The 16,599-nt window shown below is 39.4% G+C and overlaps 1 protein-coding gene across 3 annotated transcripts in view; it reads right to left on the bottom strand.

Annotated features, from left to right (window-relative positions):
• Positions 1-3,566: 3,566 nt before the first annotated feature.
• Positions 3,567-16,599, bottom strand: part of alk (ALK receptor tyrosine kinase) — a 478,089-nt gene continuing 465,056 nt past the window's right edge. For all 3 annotated transcript variants that reach the window (XM_041971293.1, XM_041971294.1, XM_041971295.1), the window contains 4 exons: positions 9,458-9,559; positions 9,075-9,209; positions 6,400-6,490; positions 3,567-6,271 (listed from right to left, as the gene is read on the bottom strand). In XM_041971293.1, coding sequence (XP_041827227.1) covers positions 5,201-6,271; positions 6,400-6,490; positions 9,075-9,209; positions 9,458-9,559 — 1,399 coding nt within the window. In that variant the 3' untranslated portion in view covers positions 3,567-5,200. The remainder of the gene's footprint in view (positions 6,272-6,399; positions 6,491-9,074; positions 9,210-9,457; positions 9,560-16,599) is intronic.

Raw genomic sequence — 16,599 nt, 5'->3', positions numbered from 1 at the left:
AGATACAGTAGAGCGGTCAGATGGAGACTTTTTCTAAAAGAGTTTATTGTTTACTTTTCTGAGCACTGAATGCAGATTTCACAATACAGCTGCTAACTGTGCAGATGTTTAATTGTCACCTTAGCAGGTTTAAATCATTTGTAGAATGAAAAAATGAAAAACTGTACATCGTAGTGATGTTTCAGTTGCCCCCAGTACTTTGTATCATTAGTGAAGGTGATCTCTGATGGGAGACGAATGTTAACAGTGAAACCATGAAGTAAGTTTGCTCGGCTTCTTAGCATGATGGACAGCAGCTGGAACAGCTGGAACCTGAGGAATTCAGTTTACTTTCTGTAATTAATACATACTGGCAGCTACACAAGCTTCTATATTTGTACACATTTTCAGTACAGGGATAATCCTGCTGGGGTTTGTGTTCCCTTTGTCGGGGTTTATATGCAGTAATGACCAGCTCACTGTGCTTAATCCTGTTTAATTACTACTACCTTTCCAAAGAAAAATAAATAAATAAAACCTACAACCTTTATAAACAGTCTGTTAATATGGAAGCCTGCATGAACGATGTATGGCTGTCTCTCCAAACCAGCTTCTGATTCGGGCCAGTTTACTCTTCCCTTCAGTGAGATACAAGAACCACCATCCTCATCCTCAGCCTCACCACTCTGCTTTGCGTTTTTATTTCAGTAATGCTGTTTAAGCTTAATGGTGCAGCGCTTAACAAAATCAAAGGAGAAGAATCTAACCTGTCAATAAAAACTGTTTCTATTTAATCACTTTACCAAAGTAACATGTTTTTATTAACTAAGAATGAGCCATTTATATCAACTAGCTGTACATCTACATACATAGCAGCTACCACGTTTGTGCCACCATTTTTACTACGGTGTCTCTGAATGGACAAACAACTCAGTGTGTCTGACCTTTTAAAATTGCAGTTTGATAGATGTTAGAGCACTGTTTGGGATAAGTAACGCCTTAAAAGGCACATAGAAGAAGACACACATGTGCACAATTTATGAAGTAGATCTACATACAGATGAAAACGAAGAATTTTGGCCACTGACGGCCACCATCCATTCCAAACTGTGCTTGGTATTAGAAGTAATAAATGTTGACTTTTTCCATACTTCAGCTTTTTTGGGTCTGGGGGATCCACTCTCAAGTCCTCAATGTGGCTAAAGAGGTGAACCACTGTGGGTCCTTGAACAAGCTCTTAAATCCCCCCAGCTGCTCCCCGGGCATATCAGTCACCATCCATACCCATCTCTGTAAAATGCAGCATCCCAATGTCCCAATCAGGATAAACTGAGTAAAATGATTGTTATTGTGTGTCTGGGCTTTGGGTTCTGTGATGCAGTGGAAGTCAGTCAGAATGCAGGATGAAGGCAGCCGAGGAAGAAGTGGTTTTCTGAACTTAACTTGTGGCTGTAACTTTACAATTAGGTTAAAACCAGCAGATGCCCTGCAGTCAGCAGAACAGCCAGGACAGATTACGCAGCATTGTCTGACAAAACCTTCCATTGTGACGCTTTGTGTAAGCTTGGTGAAAATGGACTGAGCTTGTTGCCTCAAAACAACATTCTTGAATTTCAACACCTCTTCTTGGATCTAAGGTCAGACTGAATGTCAGTTTGAACAAGTCTAGCATCTTTATAAGCACTGTTTGATTTTTCTCATGCATGTCCACGGAGACCTGAACTCTTCCTGCCCTTTTTGTTCCTTTATTTTCAGCTCTGCTGTAATCCTAAAGAAGTCAGGAGTCTTATTGAGCCATCACACTGCTTCCACATCTGAGAAGCAAATAGTATTTTCTGTTTCTTTATTCTTTCTGTTGGTTTCTGTTGGATGGATGCTCTTTGAAATCAGCACTTTTAACCTTTGTAGAACTGTATGTAAGAGGAAATGGTGTTATGGGTGCTAAAATACATACCATTGAACAGAAAGACAAATCACATGACGCTAGCTAGAAAATGACATTCTGAGTGGAGGTGGAGAAGATGTAGAGACAGTGAATATTTGACGAGTTAGTGAAAGAGGCAGAGATCCATACCTGTGAATGTGTTAAATTATAGGAAAGAAATGAGAGGTGGTTATCTTTGAACTAATAAATACAGTAAAATAAATGTTATAAATACAACCTCTGGCAGGAAAGATGGAATCATCATTGTTGGTGGTTGTTTATGCTTTTTTTTTTTTTAGACACTTTTATGCTAGATCCTCTTGCCAGTTCCGGGTTGGAGTCCCTTTTCCTCCAGAACTGCATTAAGAGGTTTTGCTCCATATCAACATGACAGCATCACACAGTTGCTGCAGGTTTGCTGCATCCATGATGAGAATCTCCCGTTCCACCACATCTCAAAGCTGCTCTACTGGATTTCTGGTGGCTGTGGAGGCCGTTGGAGTCAAGTGAACTCATCGTCATGTTCTAGAAATTGGCAAGTGGAAATGATTTTAGTTGCAGATGTTAAATACTCTTTTTGGGAAGTCCTGTTAAAACCATTACAGTAATCCAGCCTACCGGAGATTAATTCATGGAGTTTTTTCTTGATCTTTTTGGGGGACAAAACTTTTAATTCTGATGATGATTCTGAGTTGGTAAAAAGCTGCTTTGGTAAAAGTAAAATCTGAGCCCATCAACACTCCAAGGTTACGAACTTGTTTAGTGATTTTCAGAGCGTGTGTCTAGGTTTTAGACTGACTAGTTTTTTGTTTGACTGTGTTGCATTAATATTTAGTGTGATTGTTTTTTTTTTTTTTTGCTATAAAAGTTGGCAAATTCATTGCATTTCTCGGTGGAAAGGAGCTGTGGGCTGAACTTTTTGAGAATTTGTAAGTTTTTCAATCAAAGCAAACAGAGCGAGAGAATTGTTGACATTCTTGTTAATCACTTCAGATGAATGCAGCTCTCTGGCCTTGCACAGCTCATTGTTATAATTACGCAGGCTTTGTTGGTACAGCTCATAGAGAATTTGAAGATTTGTTTTCCTCCACTTATGTTCAGCTTTACTGCTTTCCCTTTAAGTTTGTGACCATGGTGGTAGTTCTTAATGGTGTTTTCTGTTTGCTCAAGGTACTCTTGATTCTTATTGCACTCATTGTTGGTATTATACCTATGACCTCGATAAACTGAGCCTGTATTATTTTATTAATGTACCTCTTTTTTGCTGAGAAGCTGGTTGTTTGAACATTCTGAATGATCAGTAAATCAATCAGAATAAAAAAAAAAAATGGTGAGATAATGCCAAGTTAGTGATCGCAACAAAGGAAATAAGACCTTTTGAAATAACCAGGTTCAAAGGTGGGTTATTTTATATGTTAACACAGGCCAAACATATCCAGTATAGAAGAAATGTTTCTTGTATTTTGTCATTACTATCCATCATAGTATAATAATTCAGAAAATTCATCAATAAAACTTGCACAGTGTCCTGGAGATCTGTTGTTCTTTGAGAAGTACACGTAGTACCCTGGTAGTTCTGCTACAGTTGCATGAGTTGCTCTATCATCATCAATCATCTCTCAATTGTTTTGTCCCAACCTGAAAGAAAACAGACAATTGCAGCCATTTTATAGTAATTTATTCATTTTGGCTAATGTCTTCTGAAGGGCAATGTACAGCTTTAACCAGAGCCATTGTACAATACATTATAATTACAACATTTACAGGTGCGGCTGGTCTTTTTACATCAAACGACAGATATGAGCTGTGAAGAGAAACAGAGTCAGTGTGGTTTAACACAGGCACTGGAGACAAAGCAAAACAGTTTTCATTAGCAAATATTCAACTTGCTCATTCTTTGCTCACAGAAATGCATTTTCTTAACCACTGAGCATCATGACACAGCTTGTCTCTTTACAGCAGATGGACTGACATGATTGCCAAATACAGTCAAGCAAAAGCTTAAAAAATATCTTCTTTTATCTTCATATCAACATTTGATAGATTTTTTTAAGAAAAGTGGACTTTAAACACAGACTCATGTCAACACAATGTGCTTGATGAGAGTCAGACTGGTCAGGGTTTCATTCACATGTGATGGAAAAGCAGTTTTTTTTTTGTTTGTTTTTAAAGTTTCCACTCATTTGTATTTCACAAATACCACCCATCCTGTAATAGAAAAGATAAAATATGTGAATATACATAAGACAGTGGAGTGCTTTGGGATAGATAACCAAAGAGTAAGTTTAATTTGGGAATATCCGCTGTATCCAAACAAAATGGCCAAAAGAATAAAAATAATTAAAGGTCACACAGTGAAAAAACAACAAAATCACTTTAAAGACAAAACAAACAAACAAAAAAAACTTAAAGGACTTTTGTACAAAAGGAGAGTAATAAAAAAAGGGCATTGACATTAATACAAAGCAGGGAAATGATGACAAGCTCATCTTTAGTTGAATGATTTCCTGTAACGCAAGTTACCATTGACTTTTTTCTTTTTGGGGGGGGGGCTGTTTTTTGCTGGGTATTACTATATATATATATATATATATATATAGTAAGTGAGTTGATGTTAAATTAATTGCTTGAACTGAACTTGAAGAGGCATGTTTTATAATAATTTATAGTGCCAATCCAAATAATAAATAAACAAATGAATAAATAAACAAGCAGGCAAGCAAATACCAAACTATTTTCCCCATTTTTTTTTCCTCTTTAGTATAAATGTCTCTTGTAATCCAGCGATTTTTGAGATGTTCTTGAAAAATAGTTTCTTACAAGTTATTAACAATGCTGTGCTCCCTCTAAAGGATGAGGGACGATGTGAGGGTTCTGCAGAGGAGCCGACACACGGCTGGTGGCCATAGACAACGTTGTTGTTGCTACAGCCAAACTGGCCTGCAAAGGTTGTGTAGAAGTCTGCAGTCTGGCAAAATAAAAAGATTCAATCCTCCTGTTAGTTGAGTTTGACAGACGAGAAGCAGGGAGAGTCTTCCTTTGTTTACTCACTCATTCCTCAGCCTTCCAGCACTTAACAAAATATCTTTTTTTTTAACTCTTAAAATTATCTTTTACTCTGTATTTTGGCTCCCAAACCTTTTAGATGTGCTTTAGCGTCTGTTAGGGATTTTAACACACCTCTAATGTCCTGTTTCAGAGATGGGTTCTGTGAGAACCGAGATAGTGGGACAGCTGTGGAGGTGGAAAATGGTCTGTTCTTTGTTGTGAGTCTGGAAATAAGACCAACTGTACAGGCTAAAGCACGGTGGCGTTGTGACCCTCCATCCTGGGCATCCTTGGGTCTTGCACTGTCCCCATGGTAACTAGCAGTGGGCGGCTGTCCTCGGACATACCCGACCGTCCCAGAGTGACTGAGGTCCCCCTCTGGTGGGCTGCTGAGGAGGGCATTGAGGTGCCTTGCTGGGGTGGAGGGGGGTTGGCGTTACCATGGGTGGGCTCCATCGGTAGGCTTTGCTCCTGGTAGCCGTATCCGATGTTCCCACAAGGGAAACGTCTGAGTCTGTAGAGAGGAACTGGGGGCAAGGCAGCTGAATCTAAAAGCAGGGGTGACTGGGCAGCAGGAGGGGGGGGTGGAGGTAAGAGCGGCCTGCAGAGACCCTGCTGCTGCTGCTGATGGTGCAGCAGCTGCAGTTGGTGCTGCTGCTGAAGCTGATGCTGAAATTGCTTGTGCTGGTGCTGGAGACCCAGCACCCCCGCCACCTCAGCCACCGTCCGGCCCACATGCTCCTGCCCCTCCCCGGGCACCCTGCCACCACTGCCTCCCGCACCTCCTACCCCTCCCTGCCTCTGCTGCTGCTGCTGCTGCTGCTTCCTCTGCTGCTGCTGCTGCAGGAACCACGAGCCATAAGTTGGATTCCAGAGACTGGTGTTTTTCCCATTGTGGCCCTCCTTCTCTTGTGTGTGGCCCTGCGCGAAAGCCAGGTTGATGTGGCCCCCCTCTGAGCTTGGCTGGGCGGTGGCATGAGGTGCCTTGGCAGTGAGTTTGGAGGGGGCAGTGGAGGTGTTTGTGGTCGTCAGGGCGATGGAGGTCTGCGTGTGAGGCTGGTGCTGGTGGACACATGGCTGGGGCTGAGCTGACGTCTGTGCTTTGGCCTCTGATGCTGTGCTCGTCATGACTGTGTGCTCCCCTCTTCTGTCCTCTGTAGGATAGGAAGGGGGTAGCTGGGGAGCCTCCCCATCAGGCACCTGGGCATTCACTAACACAGCTGAAGTTGAGGGATCATCAGGACGCACGGGTACACGCTCCTCCTCTTCAGCAACAGGTCCATACTCGACAGGCAGGGGCATGTTCACCACGTCAGGGTCCTAAAACAGAGGTTCAGTCAGGGGTTTAACACTATACTAATACATATTCATTTTATGCAGGTGTACAGTAAGATTGTAAAGCTGCAGTTATTCATGTCTTCCATTTAAGCCTGAATATGTCAGTTTACCTGTAAGCAGTAATCAATTCTTTCCAGGATGGTTGAGAAGTTGGGCCTGTCTTCAGGCTGGTGCTGCCAACTCTGAGTCATTATACGGTACCTAAAGATATGCATGAAAGGGTGGAAACATAAGCAGAAAATAAGTACTCTCCCTCCATGAAGATACAGAGAGCCCAGTTTCATCTGCTTATTTAACAAATCCCTGATAAATCTATTGTGACTAAATACTCTTTAATAGCTGTTTTGATAGTTTCATGCAGAACTCAAGCAGGACTTCCTGCCAGTTTGAGAGATTGTTAAATGGCTGAGGCTGATTATAGGAGGGTGTATTTATGATGGCATGCAGATAGGATCAGCTTTGCTCTCACCGCACACAGAGGGAAGGTTTTTGGGTACTAAACCAATGTTTAGTTAATGTTCTTTTTTTAATTAAACTTTTATTTAACCAGATTAAATCAGACTGTCTCTTTTACAAGGATGATGTGGCCAAGAGGTCAGCAACATAACCACTAGTGCTTTGTTAGCTATATATTTTTATGCCATTTTACCCTTTTATACCTGTAAACCTGTTCATTTGTTTCCGTCTAGTGGCTGAATTTGGTACTGCATTTAAATAAGTCGTACAAACATTTTAAAACTGGATGATAATTATTCTGCTGCTTAGCATGTCGATTCTGAATTATGTGTTACTGTTTCTGATTTCTAAGAGGCTTTATATGTTCATTTCTCAGTTTTACCCTACTCCAACTGGCCCTCATGGTCTGCGTGGTAATTTTGGTGAGGACTTAATCTGAGTGTCGACTCCAGCGAGGCCAACTTTAACGCATAAGAGCCCAACGTGACATATTTGTTACATACAGTTTCTGAGACATTTTGCTTCAATTTATGGTATAAACTTTGTTCAAAATCCTGTTGAACACAAACTGACCCTTGTCTTCTGTCCCCTAATAGATACCCAGAAGCAGAAAACCACATAATATTTTTAATGTATCACATTGTAATAAATGGTAGATATCCCTTCCAAAAAATGTTAATTTTTTTTTACATTTTGTTAAAGGGCCAAATAAAGACCTCATATAAAAAAATTTGACGTTTCTTACCATTACTTCATGGGTCGGGCCTTAATGGGTTAAGTTTAGAATTTAGTGAATATAGTTGAGGTTAGTAACAATTAAAAATGCAGGAATCCAGCTGTCTAGTTAGTAAAAAAGACTTTAACGAAACAAACTCTGACATTTTCAGCTCAGTTTTTTGGGTTTTCCAAGTAGCGGAATTCAGTTTGGACTGGACATATACCAAAAATAAATTTGCCTGTTTGCATGACCACCAAAATCCAAAATTGTAAAAATTGTTCTGATGAAAATGTGTTATTCAAAAAAATCTTAATCGAAATATCCTTGTCCACATTTTGCAGTCCATTATCAGATTTTTGTCAGAGTACGTAAATATGTTATAACGTAACTTTATTTTCCAAAATATCTGGTCTTTACAGTACCACATGGGCACATGGCAGTGCTATGGTCTTAGCATTAGCTGCTAATGTGGGAGCCAATAAGGTGCCAAATTGACTACACATGCTTCACTCTGTTTATACTCCAAACATCATACACCACTGCACTTATGTTTTCTATTATATTCAGGTCAAGCTGTGACTCTGTAGTTTTTTGAACATGCAGAGATAAAAGAAAACAACAAACAAACAACTAAAATCAGACATATGGGTCTACCCGAGTGAAGACATCAGTATTGGGAGAAGTATAAGAGTTTTAATCAGATTTCTTGTAAGTAGATAATCCCCTATCTGAAAAAGGATATCTGATTATGCTGTTACACGAACACTTAATATTCTGATAACTTCAGAAATCAGGTAATACAATTTTTTGTGTGCATGTAAACAGAGTCACTGTCGTGTGAGAAATAATGGTTTCTTGGTAGAAGACAATACAGAGGGCCACATGGTGAGTGTGATGACTAGCACCAGTGATAATTGGTAGCTTAGTGGTAACAGGTAGCTTTGGGTCTGGAGAACCAGGGTTCAAGTCCCTTGTTTACCAACAGAGGTTAGCCATTGTCTTAGTGGCGGAACATGGCAACCCACTGCTCTGCGGTACTGTCATAATTTAGATAAATTTAAGAAAGAACCAACCAATTAAAACATCTATCAATTCAATTTTCCATTGAGTTAATAGAAGATCGACACCTCTGTGTTTGGTTGAGACGATTTTAGTGCTGTAATTGGTGCTGTATAACAAAGCTGACTTGAACAGAATCAAGTGGGAAAAAAAAGCTTTACTGGACAATCGTGATAGTTCCATGTAACCATAAAATACTTGTGTGCTACTACAGGTAGATAGCCTCATTGTTGATCAGATTTCCAGTTTTTCTTTGAGCTTTTCAACACCCTTAAAATGAATAGATCAAAACAGGACCATGGTTGTTTCTAAAGCAGAAAATAGTGCTTGACACACTTTCACTTGGAATGTTTAATAAAGGCTGCAAAATGGTGCAAAGTAATAGTTCTTTACTATACTGAAGGTCTTTCAAAGTTTTGCTTAGGACGTATTCTCAGGGTAAATGTGATAGCATATAAAGAATTTGCTTTTCACTTTACAGATGAACAGCTTTTTGTTTTTAAAGTGAAGGAACTATATTAGATGAATACATTTAGCACCCGTGCTACTTACACTGGCCCAGGGCAGTTTTTAGGTGGATCCATTCGTCCACCGTTGGTTACAAACTCCAAAACTTCCTGGTTACTGCGACTTGGATATGGCATGTAGCCCAGTGAAAAGATCTCCCACAGCAGCACCCCAAATGACCTTTTGAGAAGATGAAGACAGATTAGTTATGAGATAGAAAAGAAAATGGGTGATACTAGGAACAAATTAAGTCATCAATTAAACACATTATCAAAGCTGAAAGCAGAGCACAAGCCCCAGACCAGACACAGAGTTAAAAGAAAAGGGATCAAACAGACTGAAGGACACAGGAAGGTGGAAACTCAGACGAGTCAGAGAAGACGGTAAACGTCATCCTCAGATCAGTTTGAAATGTGCAGGATTCTCACCACGTGTCTGTTTTAGATGTGAAGATGCCCTCCATGAAGGCCTCGGGTGGCATCCACTTCACTGGCAACATAGCACGCCCGCCCTTCCTGTAATAGCTCGCCCTGCACACACACATTTAAAATGCATTTCAGTACATTTGCTCTAAATAGGCGATATCACTATGGAAACCAGGCTGATCTATAAAGCAGAGTATTTAGATCCAGCCATTGATTCAGTATTGTCAGTAGCCGTGTCATTTCTCTGATCCAATCACATTTTCAGCTTTCTAACATGAAGTGAGTAACCGTCCAAGAACTCCTTATCTCACAAAGGGGCAGGAGGGGGATTTTTCACCAGGCTGATCCCCATCTGAGGCATTTATAATGCTGCTGTTGTGCTTTGCATTGTAGAGCACACATCAGATAATTTCTCTATCAGACTTTTGGTTCTGATAGAGGTCAACAGTTAGTTCATGTTGCTCTCGCTCGAGGTACAAAGAGAGAAGTGAAGTGGCTGCCATAAATATACACTACTCACAAACAGTTAAGGATATTCAGTTTTTCGTATGACGTCAGAATGTACTAAAAATGCACTATAGCATTTACACTTTAACTTAATTCACCGTTTCGATTCAATCTATGTTCAATGTTTTATTGCACAACATGCTGTTCTCTAACCACAAAAAACCAGCAAAAGAAGTGTCTGAACCTCGAATCAACCACTAAATGTCCTGGTTCAGTGATGCTCACATAGAAAGTCCTCTTAATCATACTGTTCCCATTTCGACACCATCAGACCAAGACCACACCTAACACAAGTTATTTATGATGCTGCATGCCCATCACTGTTCTTTCAATAAACCGAGGTGAAGAAATGAACGTTGCATAAATCTATTTACGTACATGTTCTACATTTGCGATGCATCAGTGTAGCATGAAGTTTTTACATTTTCTATAAACTTCATCCAGAAGTTGAATATTCCTGATTTTTGTGAATAGTATACTTATCAACTCTAAGGTTTATATAAAAAAGTAAAGGGATGTATGTTTGCTAGATTACTTTTCCCCTTTAGTAATACTAACTGTCAGATTAAGTAAGATTAAACACCATTGAAAAGGCTGATTAGTCACCTTTACAACGAGGTATAACACCTGCCTCTTCTATTTGTTCTATGATAAGTGGAGATATCTGCAGTATACCGTGCATGTGGGGTAAGGATTGTGTTTCTGTGGAATGAGTAACACAGCCTAATGTGTGGGTAGTGCCTTCAAAAAATGTGTTCAGATCCCATGCAATATTTTTCTCTTGGTGTACACTTGTTTTGGGATTAATGTGCTGCCAGGTGTGTTAGTCACAGATGTATAATTTGGCGCCTCACTGGCACCTAACTGACAGAATATCAAAATGAGATTGTGAAGCTAGTGGTGATCCCATATTTCCAGCATCTGGGGTCTAACTCCATCTTCCAGGATGACAGTGCTCTCACCCACAGAGCCAAGATCATCACAGAGAAGCTCAAGAAATTGGGAGCGGATGGGATCACCCCGGCCCAATTAAACACAAGTGGGACCAGCTTGCACATGGCAGTGATCAACACAGTAATGCTGGCTGATCCCCAGCAACTCCTGGTTGAGAAATGGGATGTCATCCCACAGCAAAATGTGACCAGACTGGTGACCAGTACGAAAAGGTGCCATGCTGTTGTGGCTGTGTACGGATCTTCCACACACTACTGAAGCCTCTGACAGTGGAAAATGAATAAATGAGTAAAAATAGGCAATATTTGTTGTTGTTTTTTCTTATTATTATAGAAGGGTGCAGTCCATCAAGCAGCTTTAAACAGGAGATAACACCAATGAGGAGATTGTTACAAGGGATTTCGGTACATTTTTGGGGTGTTACCACCCATTTATCACTGTTGCTCTTTTGAGAGCAGCACCATCTTTACAAGTTACACATTGTTTTAAAGGTGACTAATCAGACTTACGATACAATACCAATTGGTATCAGCATTAAAATAACTATAAAGGGAAATAACACTCAAATCCAGTTAAAATCCAGGTATCCCAGCTTTTCACCAACACTTGAATGCAGCATGCACAAATCTTATTTGATCTGTACATGTGAGACGATGTAGTCACGTGCATTTAACAAAGTGTATGCACAGGAAGCATGAAATTAACATTTGTTAAGTTGTGAGTAAGATTGTTAGTGTTTGTGCAGTTTGTAACGTGCATGTCAAACTGTTTTACACATTTTAAACCGTTAAATTTTATGTTGTAAATGTTGACATTATGTAATAAGTCATATGTTCATGTTAGGTTGTATTAAACCTTTTTTAAGGCACGATAATAACCAAATTTCTCTCTTTTCATTACGTCCTGATATGTAGTCTTTCAACTGAGTCAGGATGTAGTTTTCTTTTTCCACATCAGTTAAGTTGTGCAACAGCTGTTTCTGTTAACTTTCTTTGGCAAATGCAGGTTAGTAAATCAGTTTGGCATTTAATTTTATCTTTAAAAATGTCAATTTGTCCCCCAAACAGTTATTTGTAAACACTGCAAGAGCCAGATAATAAAGAGGACCATGTGCTCAATGGATGTTAGGTTGAGTCCAGGGAGATTTTGGAGAAAAAAAGGTTCAAGAACACCTTCTCCAGTACGTCTAGCAGTAGCTACAAACTTTTAATTGTGTTAATGTGATGTTGCATGAAGAAAGAGCTCAGCTGATGCTCCCTGAGAGAGACAAAAAAGAACAGGGCATCAGAGAATAAAAACAGACAATTGCAGGTGGATAAGGAAACAATGAAGCCTCTCAGATGCATCTTTCAAAGTCACGTGTGCTCAAGCTGCAGGAACATTTCGTCTTTTCAAGGAGAAATTTCAAGCTGTGCAGTTGCTCACTGGAGGCAAAAATAAGCACTGAATGTCCTGAAAGTGACATTTAATTCTAAACATTAGATGGAACTTGTACCGAGAGGCTAAATAAGACATGCAGCATTCATGCAGCATTTTGACTCTGTAGCTGAGCCACGTCCGTCCGTCCATCCATCCATCCATCCATCCATACATACATACATACATACATACATACATAATATGCTTTTAAATGTTAATACTGACTGACATGAGCAATGGAGTAAACATTACAGTCTATAGCTGCTAGAGGGAGCTCTGAGCTTGTGAAAACTACGGTATTTGCTGCTCCTCTACTACTGAAAAAATTAACTAAAACATTAAAGACAACTGAGAAAGACTGAACACACAAAAAAGCCCCAGAGAAGAAAATCCTATTCTGCAGATTACAAACTGCAGGTAGTAAAATACTCAGCCGAAAATGGTAATCGAGCAGCAGCTGGTGGAGTTGTTGAGAAACGACACCAAGCATGAATGTCGTTTCATCCTTGTGCCATGTATAAATGGATCCATATGAACATGAAGTCTATATTTGCACACGTTTAAAGACCATAATAAGAACAGAAATTGTACTCAGAAAATGTGACGCTGCTCTACAAATAATGCAATTTTAAAAAAAGAGCACTGGCATCTCAACTTCCTGTCTGGTTCTACTGCAGGTCGCTTGGCGGGGGCAAAGGGTGATGGTGGTGGGGTGGTGCACGCGGTGGTGTCAGTGTCTTTAAATGCCAAATGTGATGTATACATTGTCGTACTTTCTCAGCACCTTAATCAGGTGTTTATTAAGTGTAATAAGGAGACTAGTGTTATGTTAACATACCGGACACCTGTTGTTCCGTGTGCTATTGTGTAGTTGAATAACTTGCCTTTCCAAATTAAATGTTTGTTCTTGGTCTTGGATTTCCTGAAATTAATTTCTAAATAAATGCAACTTCTAGTCCGGTGTGACTTATATATATTATTATTTTTTCCTCGTGATGGCATATTTTATGACTGATGCAACTTATACTCAGGAGAAACTTATAGACCGGAAATTATGGTAATTTTATTTCTGCCTCAAATCAGTTCTTAAGTGTGATTGTTAATATAATTCTGTTTATTAAATTACAAATTCAAGTGGGAACATTAAGTAAATAAGTCTGCATTTCCCACACTATGAACTCAAGGAAAGCAAGAACTGGTATCATTTACTTTAACTCCGAGCTGCAGCTGTGTCTCTTCAGCAGTCAGCAGAGATTAACATAAATGATGAACAGTCAGGTAATATGGTTAAAAGGGAAAAATATACTTCACAAACTATTGGCAGTGGAGGTTACCCTTGAGGAAAATTACACATAATCATTGAAGCAGAAAAAACAATCACTAGCAGAGTCTGTTTGCTTGACAGATTATCTGAGAGCTCCTGCAGGGGCAGCCTCGCTGTTACCCGCCTTTATCTATCACTTACAATGAAATGATGCAGTCAGTGATGGGAATTGGTTAACACCATCATTTCTTGGCTTACAATCACAGGACTGGATCCTGCTTGTCCTCCCGTTCCTTAGTATCCCTCTAATTTCCCTGTCCATCCTAATAAAGGAAGATAGCGAAGGAAGTGGTCTGGCCTCCATAAAACAGATAGAATTAGATCAAAGAGCTGCAGCAGAGAGCACTTAGTGGATTCGCCTCTCTGTGTATTTTATTGAGAGTGAATTTGCAAAGAAAGAATGCCACAATGGCTTAAAAAAATTGTCAAAACATTAATTACAGAGTGTCTTGCACTGCTGCTCAGTCTGTTATCTACGAGGGAATGGTGAAATTTTTAAAAAAAAGATTAAGAACTTCTGAAATGTAACATGTAAGACCAATAACCACTCCATCAGTGAAGGAAGCTTTGTGATTAATCACTGCATTTATGGATATATTTATTACTACAGCCATTACCAAAAACATAGACTGATAAGCTGAACTCCCCTTCAGTTTACATGATGACAACTTTTGTATGTCAATACATTGAGTGTGTGAATAAACTGATTAGACAGACTTAAATCCAGTCTTGGAAACCTTTAACATTTTAAACAATGTGCTTTTGTTTGAGGAACTGAATAAAGGAAAGCTGGAGGATAGAGACATACAGGAGAACTGGTGGTAAGAGACAAAGATGACTATGCTGAATGGAGAAGAAGATAAAAGCAGTAAAAGTAGGAGAATTCTTGTGTGAGGTGAATGGTTTTGTGCAGCTGTATACCAGGCTGATGTTAACAAGTGCAACATAAAGTCCTGCTATAAAGCTACTGATAACAGTTTGTATGGATTAATACTCTAGAAGTACGATGCATTTTTCCTCTTCCTGTCAGCTGTTTGCAATATTACAGTCTGGCAGCATCTGTTTACCCAGCTTTTTGTTGTAGTGGGGATTTGACCCTCTGCATACTAACGCATGTTTTTTTTTTTTGTTTTTTTTTTTAATCTTCTTGCTCACTGGTCACATGCAGAGGCTTGCAGTCCATGCCTCTTCCTCCATGTCAGTTCCTGCTGCAGCAGTGCATCTGATGTAATCAGGAGAGAGCGGGTTTATGAAACTGAAGAGAAGTTTTCTGTCTGGCACTTAAGAAAGAAGAAAAATAACTGACATTTGTGATGTGAGATGTGAGCTTTCAGTAGAGGAGTTGTTTATCCATGTTCATGCTATCGACACGGGGAGACATAATTTGTGTTTACATATTTTTTCGGACATTGTATACCTGGTCTTTAATTGTTTGCTGTCTTAACTGTGTTTGGTGGGCATAGAAATTGTTTTACTGAGTTGTTAGCTGAGATTCTGGACTTTCTGTGGATACCACACACGTTTATAGTTGAAAAATTAAGATTAAAAAAAATAGTACTGGTACTTTTAGTTTCATTATGTTGTGGAAATTCAATGCAATTATTTCATGAAAAAAAGTAAAATTTATAAAAACCTGCATTTGTTATTATATCTATATTTTAAAACATTAGTTAGTTCTTTAGCATTTTAGCCATGTATTAAGAGCCATTGTTGAAGGTCCAGAGAGCCATTTGTAGCTCCGGAGCCGCAGGTTGCCGAAAGCCAAATTATTATTGCTTGGAAACGATTAAATTTTTTTAATTTCCCAGCACTAATAATTTTATAAAATAAATAACAACCATCAACATAAAGCTTTCCAAAATAAAATAGTCTTCAACTGCTTTTTAAAAGAGTCCACGGAGTCAACCACACGGAGGAACAAAGGCAAGTCATTCCAAAGTCTGGGGGCTATAGCCTGAAAAGCTAGGTGTGTGGTAAGAGGAAAACTATGAAATACAACACACAAGTATGCCTGCGGCTATCCTACCAGATTATAAAACACTGACATTAATCCTGGTCCTGGTTCCTCACTGGTGCACCTGTCCCCTGAGACCACCTCCAAAGAACTCCCATGTCCTAAGTCACATAGTAGTAGGAAAACAAAATAAAACACCAACAGGCTAGTGGCGTTGTGTGCATAACAACCACCCCTCCTTCTGAACATCTGAGCAGAAATGTTGCTCTCTGGGGAATTTTGTGGAGCAGCTTTCTCAGAGCATTACTCTTGACAGTGACTTTGCCTATATTTTATCCAACAATGAAAAAAAATGTGGCGTGGATACAGCTGAATGCTGTGACATACTTCCACTGCTCAAACTTCTCAGCAGATGAAAGGGCTGGGAGATCTCTGCTGGATTGCACATTCATTTAAACTGTTTCACATGAAATAGTTTCTCAGAATAACAAGATGCTGTTAGGCCACAGATGAGCTTGAGTAGATTACATGAAAGAATCAGTACAAAATTGTGATGAAGAATAAAAGAGCTCAGCTTCAACATTCATCTGTTTAAACCTCTAGATACTTACTATCATGGCTGTTTTTAACCACACGCAGAAAACCAGCCTGGAAATGCTTTACATGACTGCATGAGCAACTTTGCAAACCCAAACTTTCTCCTGCAACCCTGCCAAACAAGCCATACTATGTCAGTCTTTTTTAAATTTACTGTCATGAGCTTTAACATTTAACATGCTAAATGAGGAATGGAGGGTCTGAGATGTAGCTTTTGGGTTTTCTTGCAGGTTCTCTGAGCGTTGCTTGGTCTGACTTTGGGCTGAACTTGCTAGGACAAATGTTTTCCACTTACTAAATACATCATACAATCCCACTTCAAAAGCAAACTATTCTCTCAGTAGATTTACATTTATCTAAGCTGAGGTGAGCATAAAATATAAGTAAGCT

This window comes from Melanotaenia boesemani, chromosome 20 (genome assembly GCF_017639745.1).
Source record: "Melanotaenia boesemani isolate fMelBoe1 chromosome 20, fMelBoe1.pri, whole genome shotgun sequence".
NCBI lineage: Eukaryota > Metazoa > Chordata > Actinopteri > Atheriniformes > Melanotaeniidae > Melanotaenia > Melanotaenia boesemani.
This window is presented reverse-complemented; position numbering and strand designations above follow the sequence as displayed.